Source organism: Xenopus tropicalis, chromosome 4 (assembly GCF_000004195.4).
Source record: "Xenopus tropicalis strain Nigerian chromosome 4, UCB_Xtro_10.0, whole genome shotgun sequence".
NCBI lineage: Eukaryota > Metazoa > Chordata > Amphibia > Anura > Pipidae > Xenopus > Xenopus tropicalis.
The window spans coordinates 19684060-19700142 of record NC_030680.2 but is presented as its reverse complement, the minus strand read 5'-3'; the positions used below and the strand labels follow the sequence as shown (position 1 = coordinate 19700142).

The 16083-nt window shown below is 43.0% G+C and overlaps 1 protein-coding gene across 2 annotated transcripts in view; it reads right to left on the bottom strand.

The window, feature by feature from the left end:
• Positions 1 to 1968: 1968 nt before the first annotated feature.
• The window catches only part of mpped2 (metallophosphoesterase domain containing 2), a 97894-nt gene continuing 83779 nt past the window's right edge, over positions 1969 to 16083 (bottom strand). The window contains exons 6-7 of one of the 2 annotated variants that reach the window (XM_012961172.3): positions 6043 to 6156; positions 1969 to 4600 (exon numbers count right to left, since the gene is read on the bottom strand). In XM_012961172.3, the coding sequence (XP_012816626.1) occupies positions 4482 to 4600; positions 6043 to 6156 (233 nt within the window). In that variant the 3' untranslated portion in view covers positions 1969 to 4481. 2 annotated transcript variants of the gene reach the window in all.

The following is a 16083-nucleotide window of genomic DNA, read 5'->3' as shown; positions in this document are numbered from 1 at the left end:
AAAATAGGAAAAAAGCTTCAGCAGGTTTGCTGCAAAACACTTGATAAAGGGTATTGACCCGAAACCGTGTTCCCACTACCCATAACGGCAAACCTGCTGAAGCTTTTTTCCTATATTTTGGATTTCTACACCATGGAAATAGCAGCAGCGGGTTGAGAATTTGGACCCCATGCTGCCAGTGCAGTGGTTAGAATACCAACACGTCTCTGCCCGTGCTGCATTATAAACATAACGGAGCTTTGCAAATATTTATGTCCTCTCTGCTCTCGCCTTGACCCACTAATGGTGCTGCGCCGCATACTCAGCTATGAGAAAATGATTATTCCCGCTGCTTTGCCGGCTCACCCTACAGCTTGCCTCTGTATGGCTAAATGCTAAGTTGGCATAACATCTCGTCAGTCATCGGTGATAATGGGAATATAGGCTGGCGCTGCAGCGACAAACGTGTATTTACTCAGGATACTGCGGAACGTGAGCCTGGAAGTTGTTTTTCGAGGCCAAACCGAGCCGTATCCTTCATTCCACTGTTCTGCTGCAGTCATAACATGCCTCCCAAACACATCGCTCAAGTGCCACTGATCTCAGGGAGACGGATAGTAACAGGTCCCATGTCTAGCGCACCATACACTATGTAAAAGCCAGCCGATAAATCACACAGCTAATGAAGTCATTTGGCCGAGATCTCTGCCAGAGAATCTATGTTAAGGGACTAAATCCATCATGAAAATGGAATGTACTCTATTCGGTGCTGGATCCTACATGCTGGCCGAGTAAATATCCTTGCAACTTGACTATTAAACCCCCGGTTTCTAAATTATGGTGAATAAGCATCTGGTTGTAGCAAAGGTAGCCATACACGTAGTGATTTTCAATCTATTTTCAATCTAGCGCTACACATTAGAACTGCTTTCAGCTAACCTATTGTTTCTCCTACTCCCATGTAACTGGAGGAGTCCCAAGCCGGACTTGGATTTCTTACTATTGAGTGCTATTCTGATACCTACTGGGAGCTGCTGTCTTGCTCCCTTCCCACTGTTCTGCTGATTTGAACAAATTCTACATTTTGAGTGTCCCTAAAAAAATAAAGCTTATTATACTGTGGTTCACCTTCACATTTTTCAGTTGGTCTTCATTTGTTTGTATTTTGTATAGTTTTTCAATGATCTATCTTTCTCCTCCGACACTTTCCAGCTTTCCAATGGGGGTCACTGACCCCGGCAGCCAAAAAGTTACTGTTATTTTTATTACTTTTCTTTCAATGTATAAGACCTCCTCTATTCATATCCCATTCTCTGTTTCACATCACTGCCTGGTTGCTAGGATAAACTGGACCCTAGCAACCAGATAACTGGAGAGCTGCTGAAGAAAAAGTTAAATAATTCAAAAACCACCAATAATAAGAAATGCAGACCAACTGCAAATTGTCTCAGAATAGCACTCTCCACATCATACTAAAGGTTAATTTAAAGGAGAAGGAGAGGCTAATAAAGAGTTAATCTCAAGCTGCAGGCAAGTCTCCCCATATTTCCCTGTTCAGATGATTAGAAGCCAAACAGGAAGAAAAAACGCTGAGCTGTGTAAAGAAAGTCCCCATAATGCCTCACTCCTGCACAGACACCCAGACCAAGTGAACATGCTCAGTTAGTTAGACTATGAGTCAGCTTCCTGCTGATTGGCTCAGATCCACATTCCTAAGGGCGGGGGAGTGAGTTCTTAGCATTCTTGAGGGAGGGGGGAGCAGGAGAGAGCAGAGAGCTGCATGTTTCTGGCACAGGAAAACAGACACAACAAATCTTTTGACAGAGGACTCAGTGCAGCATTTCTGTGAGTGCGTATGGCTGTATTTACATAGACCTTTCTGATAAAGCTTACTTAGTTTTTACCTTTATTTCTCCATTGGAGGTAACCAGCGGTGTAAAATTCCCGTCAGCGGGCAAAGCAAACCCACAGAAACACAGTCAGGCAACATCATTAAAAATCTTGCAATTTTATTTGCATATAAAGGCGCTAAATATATATAATAATATCACAATAAATTTAAAAGAAACAACTTGTTTTTTTCCCTAAGTTCCATGACCAAGGTAAAAATAAACAAATAAAATAGGACAAAAAAAAAAACAAACAAACAAAAAAAAAAAGCATTTACAGAGGTTGGAAACGGAAAGAGCCATTTGCAACATTGTTTGTGCCAGCGAGATTGCATTTACACCCAGTGCAACATAATAAAGGGGAAGAATTGCTCCAAATAAAAAAAGAAAAGAGCAACGGCGCCATTTTTTTTTGGCTTGATTGTATTATTTTTCTATACATGCCTAAAACTGGAGGCGTCTTCAGCAGATGAAGGCTACTTGCCCACGTGCCCCCATCCGTTACCATTGCTGAGTGCGTTACAGCATTTATTCTGAAGACGCCATGCTACCAATATCGATTCCCTCGTTTTTCTTTCAATGCACAAAAAATACTCGTATATATAAATCCATGTTTAAAAGAAGTCTGAATTTACATGCGGAACTGCATGACACCCAATTTTGTACAGCTTTCCATCCCCAATATTAATTAATGATAAAATAATTTAATAAAAATACACACATTACAAAAAAAACAAAACAGATTTCATTATTTTTTTTTACAAAAAATTTGTTACCCTAAATACACGTGGACACGGGAGCGGTGGCCCTGCCCAGAGCAATAAGGCGAGAAGGAAACCGTCATTGTATGAAGGAGTTTCCTAGTAGGGAACAACGAGTCTTTTTCTATGATGGCACCTGGGCTGTTTAGTAGCAATGGAACCCCAATAAAACGAGGGGGCCTTCGACTGATGTTGAGCTTCAGTTTGGAGCCCACAGAAGAGCTTTCAACTATGGGTGGGTGTAGAACCTTCAGAAGTGCTTTAGGGTTGCACTGTTGGAGCCACCATCTTGCCCTACACCCTTACTATGTACCCCCTGTGGGCTCCCTTCTATGTATAGAGCATTCTAGATAGAACTGCATATAATTTCCTTGGTGTTTTTTCCTTTTAAACTTTACTTCCTTCACACAGCTAAAGATGGCCATACACTTAAAGATCCACTTGTATGGCAAGGTCGACAAACCAGAGGATCTTTCCCTGATATGGCCACCTTGTGCTGGGCAGTATAGTTATGATCCAATCATTTGGCCCTCAGACCAATAATAACAAAGGTAACTGCAGGCTGTTGGGAGAGGCCGGATGAAGTCCATGTCCCAAGAGGACTTTTATACCTGCCCCATAGTTATTTGGATGGTTTCAGTAGTCAGATGGAGCCCCATACACAGCTAGAAAGAGACCAAATTGGCAGCTCAAATCTGACCGCCAGTGGATCTACTGATAAAAGGGGCCAAATCCACCTTGTCTAAATCCCTGGAGCTAATGATTAGATCACATGGTGGCCAGAGCAGTGTGACTGCCCATAGAATAAGTAAGAGGCCACCATCTTGTCACTGTCTGTTCTAGTCTATACCTAAAGCTGATCAACTACTGTGGATTTTTTTATGCCCATCGTCTTTTATTTTTGTCTGTCTACAGACTTAAGGTGGCCATACACGTTAAGATCTGCTCGCTTGGCGACCTCGATCTTATCCCAATATCCCCCACCTACGGGTGGACAATATTGGGCGAATTTAGGCTAATTCGGTCATTTGGCCCTGGGGCCAAACAATTGAATTAGAACGCCGGTAATAGGCGCAGTCAGTTCGGGAACCGCATCAACGAGCCGATGCGGTCCCTGATCCGACTAGATTTTTTAACCTGCTTGATCGAGATCTGGACAATTTCAGGCCAGATATTGGTCGGGCAGGCCCGTCGGTAGTGCCCATACACAGGCCGATAAGCTGCCAAATCGGTCTAAGGGACCCATATCGGCTGCTACAATTGGCCCGTGTATGGGCACCTTTACTGGTCATCCCATGGACTATATTGTGCTTATCCTATGGTCAATTCAATGAGAAAAGCCCATATCAGAAGAGGTTTTCCTTATGGAACTGTCCATAGGATAAGTACAACGTGGTCCATGGATGACCAACCAGGGCACGGAGGGACAAAAACTAAAGTGATGGGCACTTCATGGGGCAATTCCCATGTATAATATGACATTCTGTAACCCTCTATCTGCACAGAGAAGCACTTCTGGGTGAATATTGCCCATATACAGTTGTTACCCAGTTTTTTACCTAAATTCGATTTTATAACTTAAATTTCCATTTCGTATCCAGCATTTAATACATTTGTTGAGTCCACTGGGACATCCCGTATGTACAATGGCAAATTTATTTAACAACATTTTAATGTTTTTCTTTTTTTTCTTTTTAAAGAATTTTTTTCGGTAATTAAAAAAAATACATAAATTTGAAAAAAAAAAAAAAATCAAACAACAACAGTGCGTTTATTTTTTTACAATTAAAAAAAATGGCAGCTTTTTTTTTTTTTTAAGACCTTCCTGTTTTCATCTGTGCATCGGTGGCCTTCATGATACTTGGGGGTTGGGAAGGTCAAAAATAATTGGCGGGTTGATTGGCTGGAAGCTGACTGTACACGTTGAGGCATTGACGTACGTTGTGTAACCGTCGGTCATAATCCCGTAACCTGCGGAAGAGAAAGTCACACTTGCTGTAATGTATAAAGATGAGGGGCCGCCGGCGGCGCATACCCCAGGGCACACTGCCGTAAGGCACATCATAATCCTCTTTGTGCCAAGTACGGAGCTTTGATTAGTTGGTATTCCTACACTCACACGCAGCCTTAATGAGCTCTGGAGCAAAATACTAGCTCTCATTAGCGCTCCCCAGATAAGCTTTAAAGCAGAACAATCACCATCATCTTCATCATCACAGGGCCACTGTACCTCATCTTTTTTCATTTCCCCAATGGATTTGCCTATGCCTTTGCCTATAGCCTGTGCATCCAGTGTCTTAAGGTCCCCATACATGGCCCGATTCTAGCTGCCGATATGGGTCCCTTAGACCGGTTCGCCAGCTAATTGGCCCGTGTATGGGCACTACCGACAGGCCTGCCCGACCAATATCTGGCCTGAAATCGGCCAGATCTCGATTGGGCAGGTTAAAAAATCTAGTCAGATCAGGGACCGCATCTGCTCGTTGATGTGGTCCCTGAACTGACTGCCCCATTGCCGCTAATATAATTTGATTGAATTAAGCCTACACGTTCCTCGATATCGCCCACCCCGTAGGTGGGCATATCGGGTGAAGAGCCGCTCGCTTGGCGATCTTGCCAAGCGAGCGAATCTTCACGTGTATGGGGACCTTTAGGGAAAGGCCAGCAACAAGCTCCTTATCCCTCACCATCTATTGCATTTATAATCCCTTTACAGAAAGGGGCATGGCCATGTACTTTAATGGGTGTGGCATGCTGCTAGGGGTGTGGCCAGATAAATAGCACTATCCATAGCAGGAAAAACACACTAAGGGGCACATTCATCAAAGTACGATTGTTTCCGAATGTTTACAATCGTTCGGTTATGAAACTTATCAGATCGCCAATACAATATTATCGTGACTATTACGATTTTTTCGTAAGCATTTTTCTAATCTAATCTGAATTTTACCCATTTCGGGATTCGAACTTGTACTTTGATGAATCAGCCCCTAAGTGAGAGGTACAATATATCTACGCCAGCATATGTACTCTATTGATCCAACTTGGGGAAGGTGCCCTGAGGCCTAGGGGCTTGTCTAGGACCCTTTGATACTGAACCTAAAAGAGGAAATAATAGTGAAATCTCCCATTAAAAAAAAGATCTGCAACTTGACTTTCTCCACTGTTCTGGTCCTTTGTGTCTGAATAGTTAGTATCAGTAGAACCAACCGGTCCTTACAATACTCATTTAGTGTGAGTGGCTGGTAACAGGTTGGAAGGGATGGTATAGGGAAATGGTTCATAGTGGCCCCTGTGCCAAGCACAGCCAGGAACCATGTAGTCCTAATAGTGACAAAATGGTAGATATCTAAGTCATTGCCATAACATTATTATTCTTTATTTGGGGGTAGCACCCTATAATTTGCACCTACCTTCATGGATTCCACCAAACACATGCAGCTTGGGCCTGACCCTCCTCTGCACCGTGTTGAGAAGCTCTACGCATCCCACCCTCTGCAACTCCTTGGGCACCCAGTCTCGAAAACCTAATCCAGAAAAGAGAAAGGCAGAAGAGTCACCGGGTTGCTCGGTATTCAGCAATAAAGGGCGGCTTCCCATAGACTTGCAGGAAGCCGTAACTCACCAAAGCTTTATTAGGATTACAGGACATCTCCAACCCTCCATTAAGGGCCACAAATGCTTTTAAGAAACCTTCAAGCATCACTTTGCCCTCCGTGGGATGCTGCATTTTTTGGGGGGTCTTTCTCGAGTAATTAGCATTCTTGTTCCCTCTGATTTATAAAAGCAAAGGGGTTACGGGATTGACTTTATTCCTGGGAGTTTTTTGCCTGGATCTTCCCGGCAGTAACCTAATTATATTGCTGATCCCTTATTCTCCTCTCTCATTTCATTGTTTCAGCTCTTATTTAATTGCATTTTTCTACTTTCGCCAGCGAGGCACCGCGTTCTTCCACCTCGCAACGACCATTTGCCCAATCAATCTGCTTTCCTTTGGCTACAGCCGCACCACGGCTTAAATGAAAGGGCATCACGTACCGGGATATTTCTGTAAATGGCTCATACTGGGGGGGGGAGAGGCTTTTAACATTAACAGACATGGATATAAAATTGTACATATGCTGTTAGGATTTATGCAGTGGCAGGTGTAATTTTGCAGCATGGAGGGAAAGCAATTTCAGTACTGGTCAGTTTTTGTTTGATGGGGAGAGATCCATATTTAATTTAAAATACAGGCTACAAGGGGAACCCCGGCTTCTGAACCAAAATCTGTTAGTGAGCCCCAAACAACACAGAAACCCCTAATATACCTATCAATCTAATCTGTTCCTTCAAACAGTATGAATAAATACCATTTTTATATGCTGAAATTCAGCTGCAAAACAGTTCTTCTCTTTCTGCATCATTTGAAATCCTGGCAGGGGAGGAGGGACTAAAACACTGATGTTACAAATTGTAACAACTTCACCACAGCTTACAGACAGCATGCAGGAACTACATAACCAACAATGCATTGCACAGTGATGTCCCTTTCCTTACTGACATCACGTGTGCAGGGAATTGTGGGATTGGGAGGATGCAGGCTGAAGGCAGGCTGGGGACAGGCGACTACTGTTACATTTTATCTGAGTCTCAAAGTAGTCAGCCAGACCAGCAGGGGAACAGGGGGCGGGGCTTAGGGAACTGCCCCAACCCATATTATTACATTACAAATCATGAAAAGGCTGCATATTTTTTAATTTGATGTATATTGCATATTGCAAGTTGCTTGAAATTATGTTTTCTTTTGAAAAAAAAAAGTTGTATTTGGGTGGAGTTCCCCTTGAACAAAATAAGAGTTTGGTCCAGTTAAATGTTACTAAACATGAGTTTTTTGGCAGCACTTGTCCTAAAGAAAACATTCAAACCCCAAGAAATAAAAAAAAATCCAGTTGAAAATTGTTTTCCAATGGAAATGCCTGTACTACATTCAAAATTCATTTGAAGGCAAACAATGAGTCCCAATGAGACTCCTACGAGTTCATGGTAAAGCATATTCCAGCTGACAAATAGGACAAAGATGCTCTAATTTGGTGACCCAGTCAGTCAAGTGGCTATGTAGGGCCAGCTCAAGGTAACATTTACCCCTCTAGGTTTACCCTCAAGTACAAGTGCTAAAATCAACAAAAAATAAACAATTATATAACACAAAACAATTAATAAAAAAGACCATAGAATGTACATTTTTGGGGTGAAATTCCAATATATAATAGAAGCAGCACTTTCTCTTCCGCAAGCTGATTCACTGACCATATAGATTGTAAGCTCTACGGGGCAGGGACCTCCATCCTCGTCTCTTTGACTCTTAACTTGTTGCAACTGTATCTTGTATTTATTTGTATTTATTGTTACACTTTGTATTTATCTATTATTATCTTAATAACCCCCCGTTTGTATTAATGTATTCTACAGTACAGCGCTGCGCACATAAGTAGCCCTTTATAAATAAAGATATACATGCATACTGACGTTCCTTTTCCCACTAACTGAATTCTCTTCCGAATGTTGCCAGTTGCCTTTAATGAACAGCAGGTGGCACTGTGGTTATCAATTCAGGATGCTCTTCTGAGCACCTTTTCAATTAACCTTAAAGGGGTAGTTCACCTTTACCAGAATGTCCTTTTCTTAGCAACTTTTCAGATGCATTTTATGTATTTTTAGACTTCTTGTACTATTTGCCTTCTTCTTCTGCCTCTTTCCAGCTTTCATAAGGGAGCCACTGACCCCAGATACAAGGAGGTTACAACTGAATTGTTATTGTTACTTTTTATCCCTTATCTTTCTATCCGGGCCCTCTCCTATTCATCTAGCAGTCTCTCATTCAAACCACTGCCTGGTTTCTAGGGTAAATTATACCCCAGCAACCAGATAGCTGTTGGAAATCCAAACTGGAAAATCAAAATAATTCCAAAACTCCAAAAAAATTAAAAAAACTGCAATTACTGAATTAAGTGAACTTGATCCTTTGTTTTCTATTCTCTTTCCATTGCAGTTTGACATTCCGAATGTCACGATCTTTCCACAGCAGCTCTGTGCTAGCCAGCAAGGGGTTAAAAATCAGTTTCACGCTACTCTGCACCGTTATCTCTCTCCTTGTCATCTGCCAATTTTAAAATCTAAGTGAGCGGAGGAGGAGGGAGATAAGAGCAGCTCCGGAGACGCTTCCTGTATAGGCATTTAACCCTTTGTGTCTCTGTAGAAAAAGCTGTATATTAGCAATGTAATGCAAATGTGCTCGAAGCACTCTGAATAACTTCCCACTCATTTTTTATAGGGGTTTGTTCCCCTTTAAAGTATTTTACATGACCCAATCAGGCAGCCCCTTCATGTTGTTTGCCTAATCCTCTGTATATAATTGTTGGGTGATTGACTCCCCCTATAAGATCCAATCCGTACAGCTTCGGCAGCACCCGAGATCGCTCTGTAGAGTCTGTCTGGGAGAGCAGAATATTTAAACTTAAATGACCCATTTTTGTTGCTAAATTATTTATTTGCCTTCCAGTTTAAGCAATGGCTGGGCATTCCAATCTATCCGTGCCAGGTAGGACGCACTCTTATTTAACAATGACCTGGATTTCTGCATCAGGTTCGCTTTAATGGACGTTAAAAGGGTGCTATTCTGATAAATTATAAATGCTGGAAATGATCAAAAATGAGTAAAAAGAACACAGAGAATACACAAAAGCTACGAACACCCTAAAGAAATGTGATTAGTAATGCTTAGTGATGTTATTTGTGCCTTGACTGCTGTATTGTATAGTCAATAATGTACCCCCTGTTGTAAAATATAAGGATATAATAAATCATTGAGGCGTCCCATAATCATATAAAAGCACAGGACCTCGTGCTTTTATGCAGGTCATGTTTTATAACAGGGTAAATTATTTATTATAATACACAAGTTTCGGGTGAGTCATGTGACAAATTACATCACAAAGCACCAATTATAACTAGGGTTCACACCTGGCCAGTATTTCACCTTCTCCTCGCCTCCTATCCCCTCTCATTTTCTAGACTACTCTCAAACTATCCCCTCACTGACTTCATGACCCGCCCCCATTAACATCATTGCTCTGCCCCCGATGTTATCGATATGCCCCCCCCATTGGCCCACCCCCTGCCCTGGCCAGTAAGAAGAAGCCTGAAATGTGGCAACCCTAATTATAATTGATCACTAAGCACCATTTATAATGATAACATTTACAGGATAGTCATGTTTCTTTTTTTCACAGACCCATGAAGAAATGGGGTGGGACATGACCCAATACCTAATGAATTAGAAAGAGTTTGTGGGCACCCTGTTACCCAGTTTGTGGATTGTTATAGATACAAAGATAAGGGGTCCAACACCTATACACTGCTTGGCATGAGATATACTGTATATTAAATGAGAAGAAACAAGTGGGGCTCATTTATCAATACTGGGCAAATTTGCCCATGGGCAGTAACCGATAGCAACCAATCAGTGATTGGTTTTTTCAGCCAGCTGCAGGTAGACCAATGAATATAACAATTTAATTGATTGCCATAGGTTACGGCCCATGGGCAAATTTGCCCAGTGTTGATAAATTACCCCCACTGTGCCACAACGTTCAGTCATCTTCCCAGGGATCCAATGCTCTGGGCAGTATAGTCATTTACCGGTGCTCATAGCAAGTGTTTTTTTATCACATGCCAAGATCACATTCTAGCCTCATTCGAGGCGAATTACACTAATTTTTGGCCAAACATAAAAAAGCCTTATTTTCAGGACATGTGGCTGACAAACCAACAGCATTCCAAAAAAATGTGACTATAAGAAGCCAAGTGGTTCCCGCAGTCTTCAGTCTCTGAGAAGCCAAGTGGCTTCTGTAGTCCCTGGGACTCCTATAGTCGTCAGTCTCCAAGAAACCAAATGACTCCTACAGTCGTCAGTCTCCAAGAAGCCAAATGACTCCTACAGTCCTCAGCCTCTGAAAACCCAAGTGACTCCTACAGTCGTCAGTCTCCAAGAAGCCAAGTTACTCCTACAGTCGTCAGTCTCAAAGAAGCCAAGTGACGCCGACAGTCTCCAAGAAGCCAAGTGACTCCTGCAATCATAAGCTTCTGAAAAGCCAAGTGACTCCTACAGTCGTCATTCTCCAAGAAGCCAAGTGACTCCTGCCGTCGTCAGTCTCCAAGAAGCCAAGTGACTGCTGCAGTCAGTCGTCAGTCTGCAAGAAGCCAAGTGACTCCTACAGTCCTCAGCCTCTGAAAAGCCAAGTTACTCCTACAGTCGTCAGTCTCCAAGAAGCCAAGTGACTCCTACAGTCGTCAGTCTCCAAGAAGCCAAGTGACTCCTACAGTCTCCAAAAAGCCAAGTGACTCCTACAGTCATCAGTCTCCAAGAAGCCAAATGACTCCTACAGTCTCCAAGAAGCCGAGTGACTCCTGCCGTCGTCAGTCTCTAAGAAGCCAAATGACTCCTACAGTCTCCAAGAAGCCAAGTGACTCCTACAGTCGTCAGCCTCTGAAAAGCCAAGTGACTCCTACAGTTGCCAGTCTCCAAGAAGCCAAGTGACTCCTACAGTCGTCAGTCTCCAAGAAGCCAAGTGACTCCTACAGTCGTCAGTCTCCAAGAAGCCAAGTGACTCCTACAGTCGTCAGTCTCCAAGAAGCCAAGTGACTCCTACAGTCGTCAGTCTCCAAGAAGACAAGTGACTCCTACAGTCGTCAGTCTCCAAGAAGCCAAGTTACACCTATCCTACACACTGAATCAGTAGTGACAAGCACGATACAGAACTAGGAAAGTAAAAATATTTTTTTCCAAAGAAGTTGACAACCTTTATTATCAGTAAAATCTCGGGTGAAGGTAAAGCAAAAGTGATCCAACTGCAGCAACAAAGGGGTTAAAACGTTCCCAGACTCTCCAAAAGTTAAATGTAGCCCCGGCAATGATGTCACTGCTAATTGATGGCTCTCAGAGTTTAAGAGCCACTTAGTTCTCCAGTTAATGCAGAGAATCCATAAAAGGGAACATCAATTACCCCACAAACTGCCAGTTTGGAAGTAAGAAGTATCATTTCTGAGATGAGGCAAGTGAGGGTTTTATATGAGAGACATCCAATTCCCTTCTCCACTCAATGTCACCGCTTTTTTTTTTTATGGCACCGAGTCCTCGGCAGCAGCAGTAGGGATTTCTCTTCCAAAGTTCCATTACACTCTATTCCCTTGTCTCTAGTGCCGGCCATTTTCCACAGACATAAAACAAATTCTGCTTCCCCTCCTGATTGCAAAACATTAAGCTCACAAGGAACTGTTGATTAGAAGAGGCTCCTCATAATAAAGCTGAGGGAAGATCAGGGTTATACATCTGCCATTTCTAGGCAGGAGTACATGCAACTATGAATATGTGTATATGCTCTGCATACTGGGGCTGCTTCTACGGTGAGGCAGCTGCCTTGAGCCCCAGCATTATAGGGCCCAGGGAGGAATCAATAATAGGTTTACAAATGCCTAAAGGTGGCCATACATAGTAAGATTTGCTAGTTTGGCGAGGTCGTCAAAAGAGCAAATCTTTGCCCCGATATGTCCACCCTGGGTGGGTGATATTGCATTATAATGAAGGGGATAGGAAAAGTTGGAGAGACTGGCCAGATATCGGCGAGGCCTATCATATACCCATATACAGGTAGATAAGTTGGGGAGTTGGTCTTTAGGACTTGAATCAGCAGTTGAAATCTGCCCATGTATGGCCACCTTTACTATACAGGTATGGGACCTCTTATCTGTAGTATCTAAACAGTAGTAATAAAACAGTACCTGTACTTGATCCCAACTAAGATATAATTACCCCTTATTGGGGGCAGAACAGCCCTATTGGGTTTATTTAATGGTTAAATGATTCCCTTTTCTCTGTAATAATAAAACAGTACCTGTACTTGATCCCAACTAAGATATAATTACCCCTTATTGGGGGCAGAACAGTCCTATTGGGTTTATTTAATGGTTAAATGATTCCCTTTTCTCTGTAATAATAAAACAGTACCTGTACTTGATCCCAACTAAGATATAATTACCCCTTATTGGGGGCAGAACAGTCCTATTGGGTTTATTTAATGGTTAAATGATTCCCTTTTCTCTGTAATAATAAAACAGTACCTGTACTTGATCCCAACTAAGATATAATTACCCCTTATTGGGGGCAGAACAGCCATATTGGGTTTATTTCATGGTTAAATTATTCCCTTTTCTCTGTAATAATAAAACAGTCCCTGTACTTGATCCCAACTAAGATATAATTACCCCTTATTGGGGGCAAAACAAGCCTATTGGGTTTATTCAATATTTGAATGATTTTTAGCAGACTTAAGTTATGGAGATCCAAATTACAGAAAGATCCCTTATCTGGAAAACCCCAGGTCCCGAGCATTCTGGATAACAGGTCCCATACCTGTACTGTGTAATGAATGGGATTAGCTGAGTCAGTGAAATCACACCTAGATATGAGGCTTGCCTAGAAACTTTACTTTTTTATTTTAATATGCTTTATCGTTTATATCCTAATAGGGGACCTATTTGAAATCCTTATGAAATTGGCTTCTACATATCAGTGAATATCTGCCCTGGAACCACCATTTTGTGGCTCCCTCAGTAAACACCTGACAGGAAAATACAGGTTCAAGCTGTAGCAGGAAGTAATGTGTAAAAGATGGAACCTAGCATGTATGCGTGTCCTTGGTTTGTGTGAGAGCACAGAGCTTCATAAGAGAGCCACAGAGTACACAGAATATGATTCTGCTCTAAATATGGACTGTATATAAATATGTAATACAGCCTGGTCACAAACTGCATGTGGTCATGTGACACAAGTAATAGTCGCACAACAACAGAGTTGCACTTTACTTTCATGCTGCTGAGTCAGTGAAATCAAAACACACCTAGATATAAGGCTGGCCTAGAAAATAGACTTTTTATTTCTAGACTCATCCATTTTATCATTTATATCCTAATATGGGACCTAGTCAAAATCCTTATGAAATTGGCTTATACATTTCAGTGAAAATTGCCCTGGAGCCGCCATTTTGTGTTTCCCTCACTAAACACCTGACTGGAAAATACAGGTTGAAGCTGTAGCAGGAAATAATGTGTAAGGGCGAAGACACATGGAGCTACTTAGTAGCAGCGCCGGATTTGTGATCCGGGCGCACCGAGGCCGCCCCCCCTTCCCCTGCACGCATGAACGAACCCCCCCCCCTGCGGCAGTGAGCGCATGCACATACATTTAATCTCCCATACAGAGCAGTGGGGAGAGGTCCCCATTGCTCCATATGGGCCTCTCCACAAATCCGGGCCTGTTTAGTAGCAGCTACACATCAGAAAATACCCTGCTATAGACAATACTGAGAATTGCCTCTGCTAAAACACACGTAGAGACAATTATCAGTAAATAATCAGCATTGTCTATTTTAGTATCCGTGACAAGTAGCTGCTACTAGTAGCTGTGTGTGTCTTCACCCTAAACCAGCGTTTTTCAACCGCTGTTCCGCGGCACACTAGTGTGCCGCGAGATGTTGCCTGGTGTGCCGTAGGCAGGGCCGCAATTTCTACTTTCAAAAAAAAATCCGGGCCCTGTCATTGGTTGCGCCCCGTGTGTACGGGTGACGTCAGTACGCACGGGGCGCAACGTTATAAAAGGGCCTGTGTGCGGTCGCGTGTAGGCAGAAGTGCAGAGGCGGCGCACGTGAGGGGAAGATGCTGCTGAAGCCGCCGAAGAGTAAAATGCTGCTGGGCACCAATGTATTAGGGGGGGCCACGGGGCACACTGACTTATGGGGGCACTGCTGCTGGGCACCAATGTACTAGGGGGGCTGGCTCTTGGCACCAATGTACTGGGGGGCACTGCTGCTGGGCACCAATGTACTAGGGGGGCACTGCTCTTGGCACCAATGTACTAGGGGGGCACTGCTGCTGGGCACCAATGTACTAGGGGGGCACTGCTCTTGGCACCAATGTACTAGGGGGGCACTGCTGCTGGGCACCAGTGTACTAGGGGGGCACTGCTCTTGGCACCAATGTACTAGGGGGGCACTGCTGCTGGGCACCAATGTACTAGGGGGGCACTGCTCTTGGCACCAATGTACTAGGGGGGCACTGCTGCTGGGCACCAGTGTACTAGGGGGGCACTGCTGCTGGGCACAGAGTTAAATTTTTTAACATTTTCTAATGGTGGTGTGCCTCGTGATTTTTTTCATGAAACAAGTGTGCCTTTGCCCAAAAAAGGTTGAAAAACACTGCCCTAAACGATGGACCCTAGCAGTATTGGGTGTCCTTGGTTTGTGAGCACAAAGTTATATGGGCCACAGAATACACGGAATATGATTCTGCTCTAAATGTGGACGGTGTATTTGCACTTTATTTTCACTAAAGCGCTAATGCCAGTATAATCAGCCACACTGACTGGAACGGAAAGGGTTACAGAAGTTCAGTGCTGCTGTTTGCCATCACAAAATGTTCATTTTCACAGGAGGGATTCTTCCATAAAAGGTAATTAAGAGATATTGTGCTTTTAAAGCCTTCATGAATGGTTTGTTCCACTACAGTGCATTATGCAGATTTTTAAGGGCAAGAAAATAAAAAAGGGAAGAGAGCATTAAAGAACTGCAGAGGATAATGAAGGCGCTGATGTGCACACACACCATAGCGGTACGGGATGAACTGCGGGTTGTTCCTGGTTAAACTAACTGTCTGTTATCCTTATGGAGATCACACAGTTCAGCATTATAGTAGAATCTATATTGCACGGAAAAGTCAAAATATTCACTGAACAGGGCTAAAGGTGTCAGGGCAAACCCTAGTATGGGCGCAACACCGGCACACCAGTAAGCCTGGGGCCCCAACTTATAGGGGGTATATCGGCAGTCAGGTGTAGGGCTGATGGATGTACAGAAATATCAAATCATTTGTACACAATATATAAATGGTTTGGTCAGTCTCCAGATGGGATTATATATGTATATATCTATAAATATATAATCCAAACAAAAGCCAAACTGACAGTTCTAACTCCAGCTATACATTACACATGCATACTAATACATACAAAGGATTGCTAGTAAAGGCTAAATGTGGGGGAGAAACAACAGCCAATGTCCTGAATCATTGCCAATATTCCAAATGGGCAGCACAAAGGCTCTACTGGTTACCCCTTCTGCCTTGTAGAGCTGGGGTCCTGGGTCAGTCCCACAATAATACCATATAAACACATAAAGAGCATTTACTTACCCTTGCTTAAAATGTTTTCTAATTTTGCACATCATGCAAAGAATGAAAGAGGGGTTTAGGTGCCCCAGTATGCTTCATGTCTCACAATCAAGTTAATCTAACCAAGGTACTTCCCCTAAGTTAAGGACATATACCCCCATCCCCGTATTTATGCTTAGCATTGGATGTCTGAA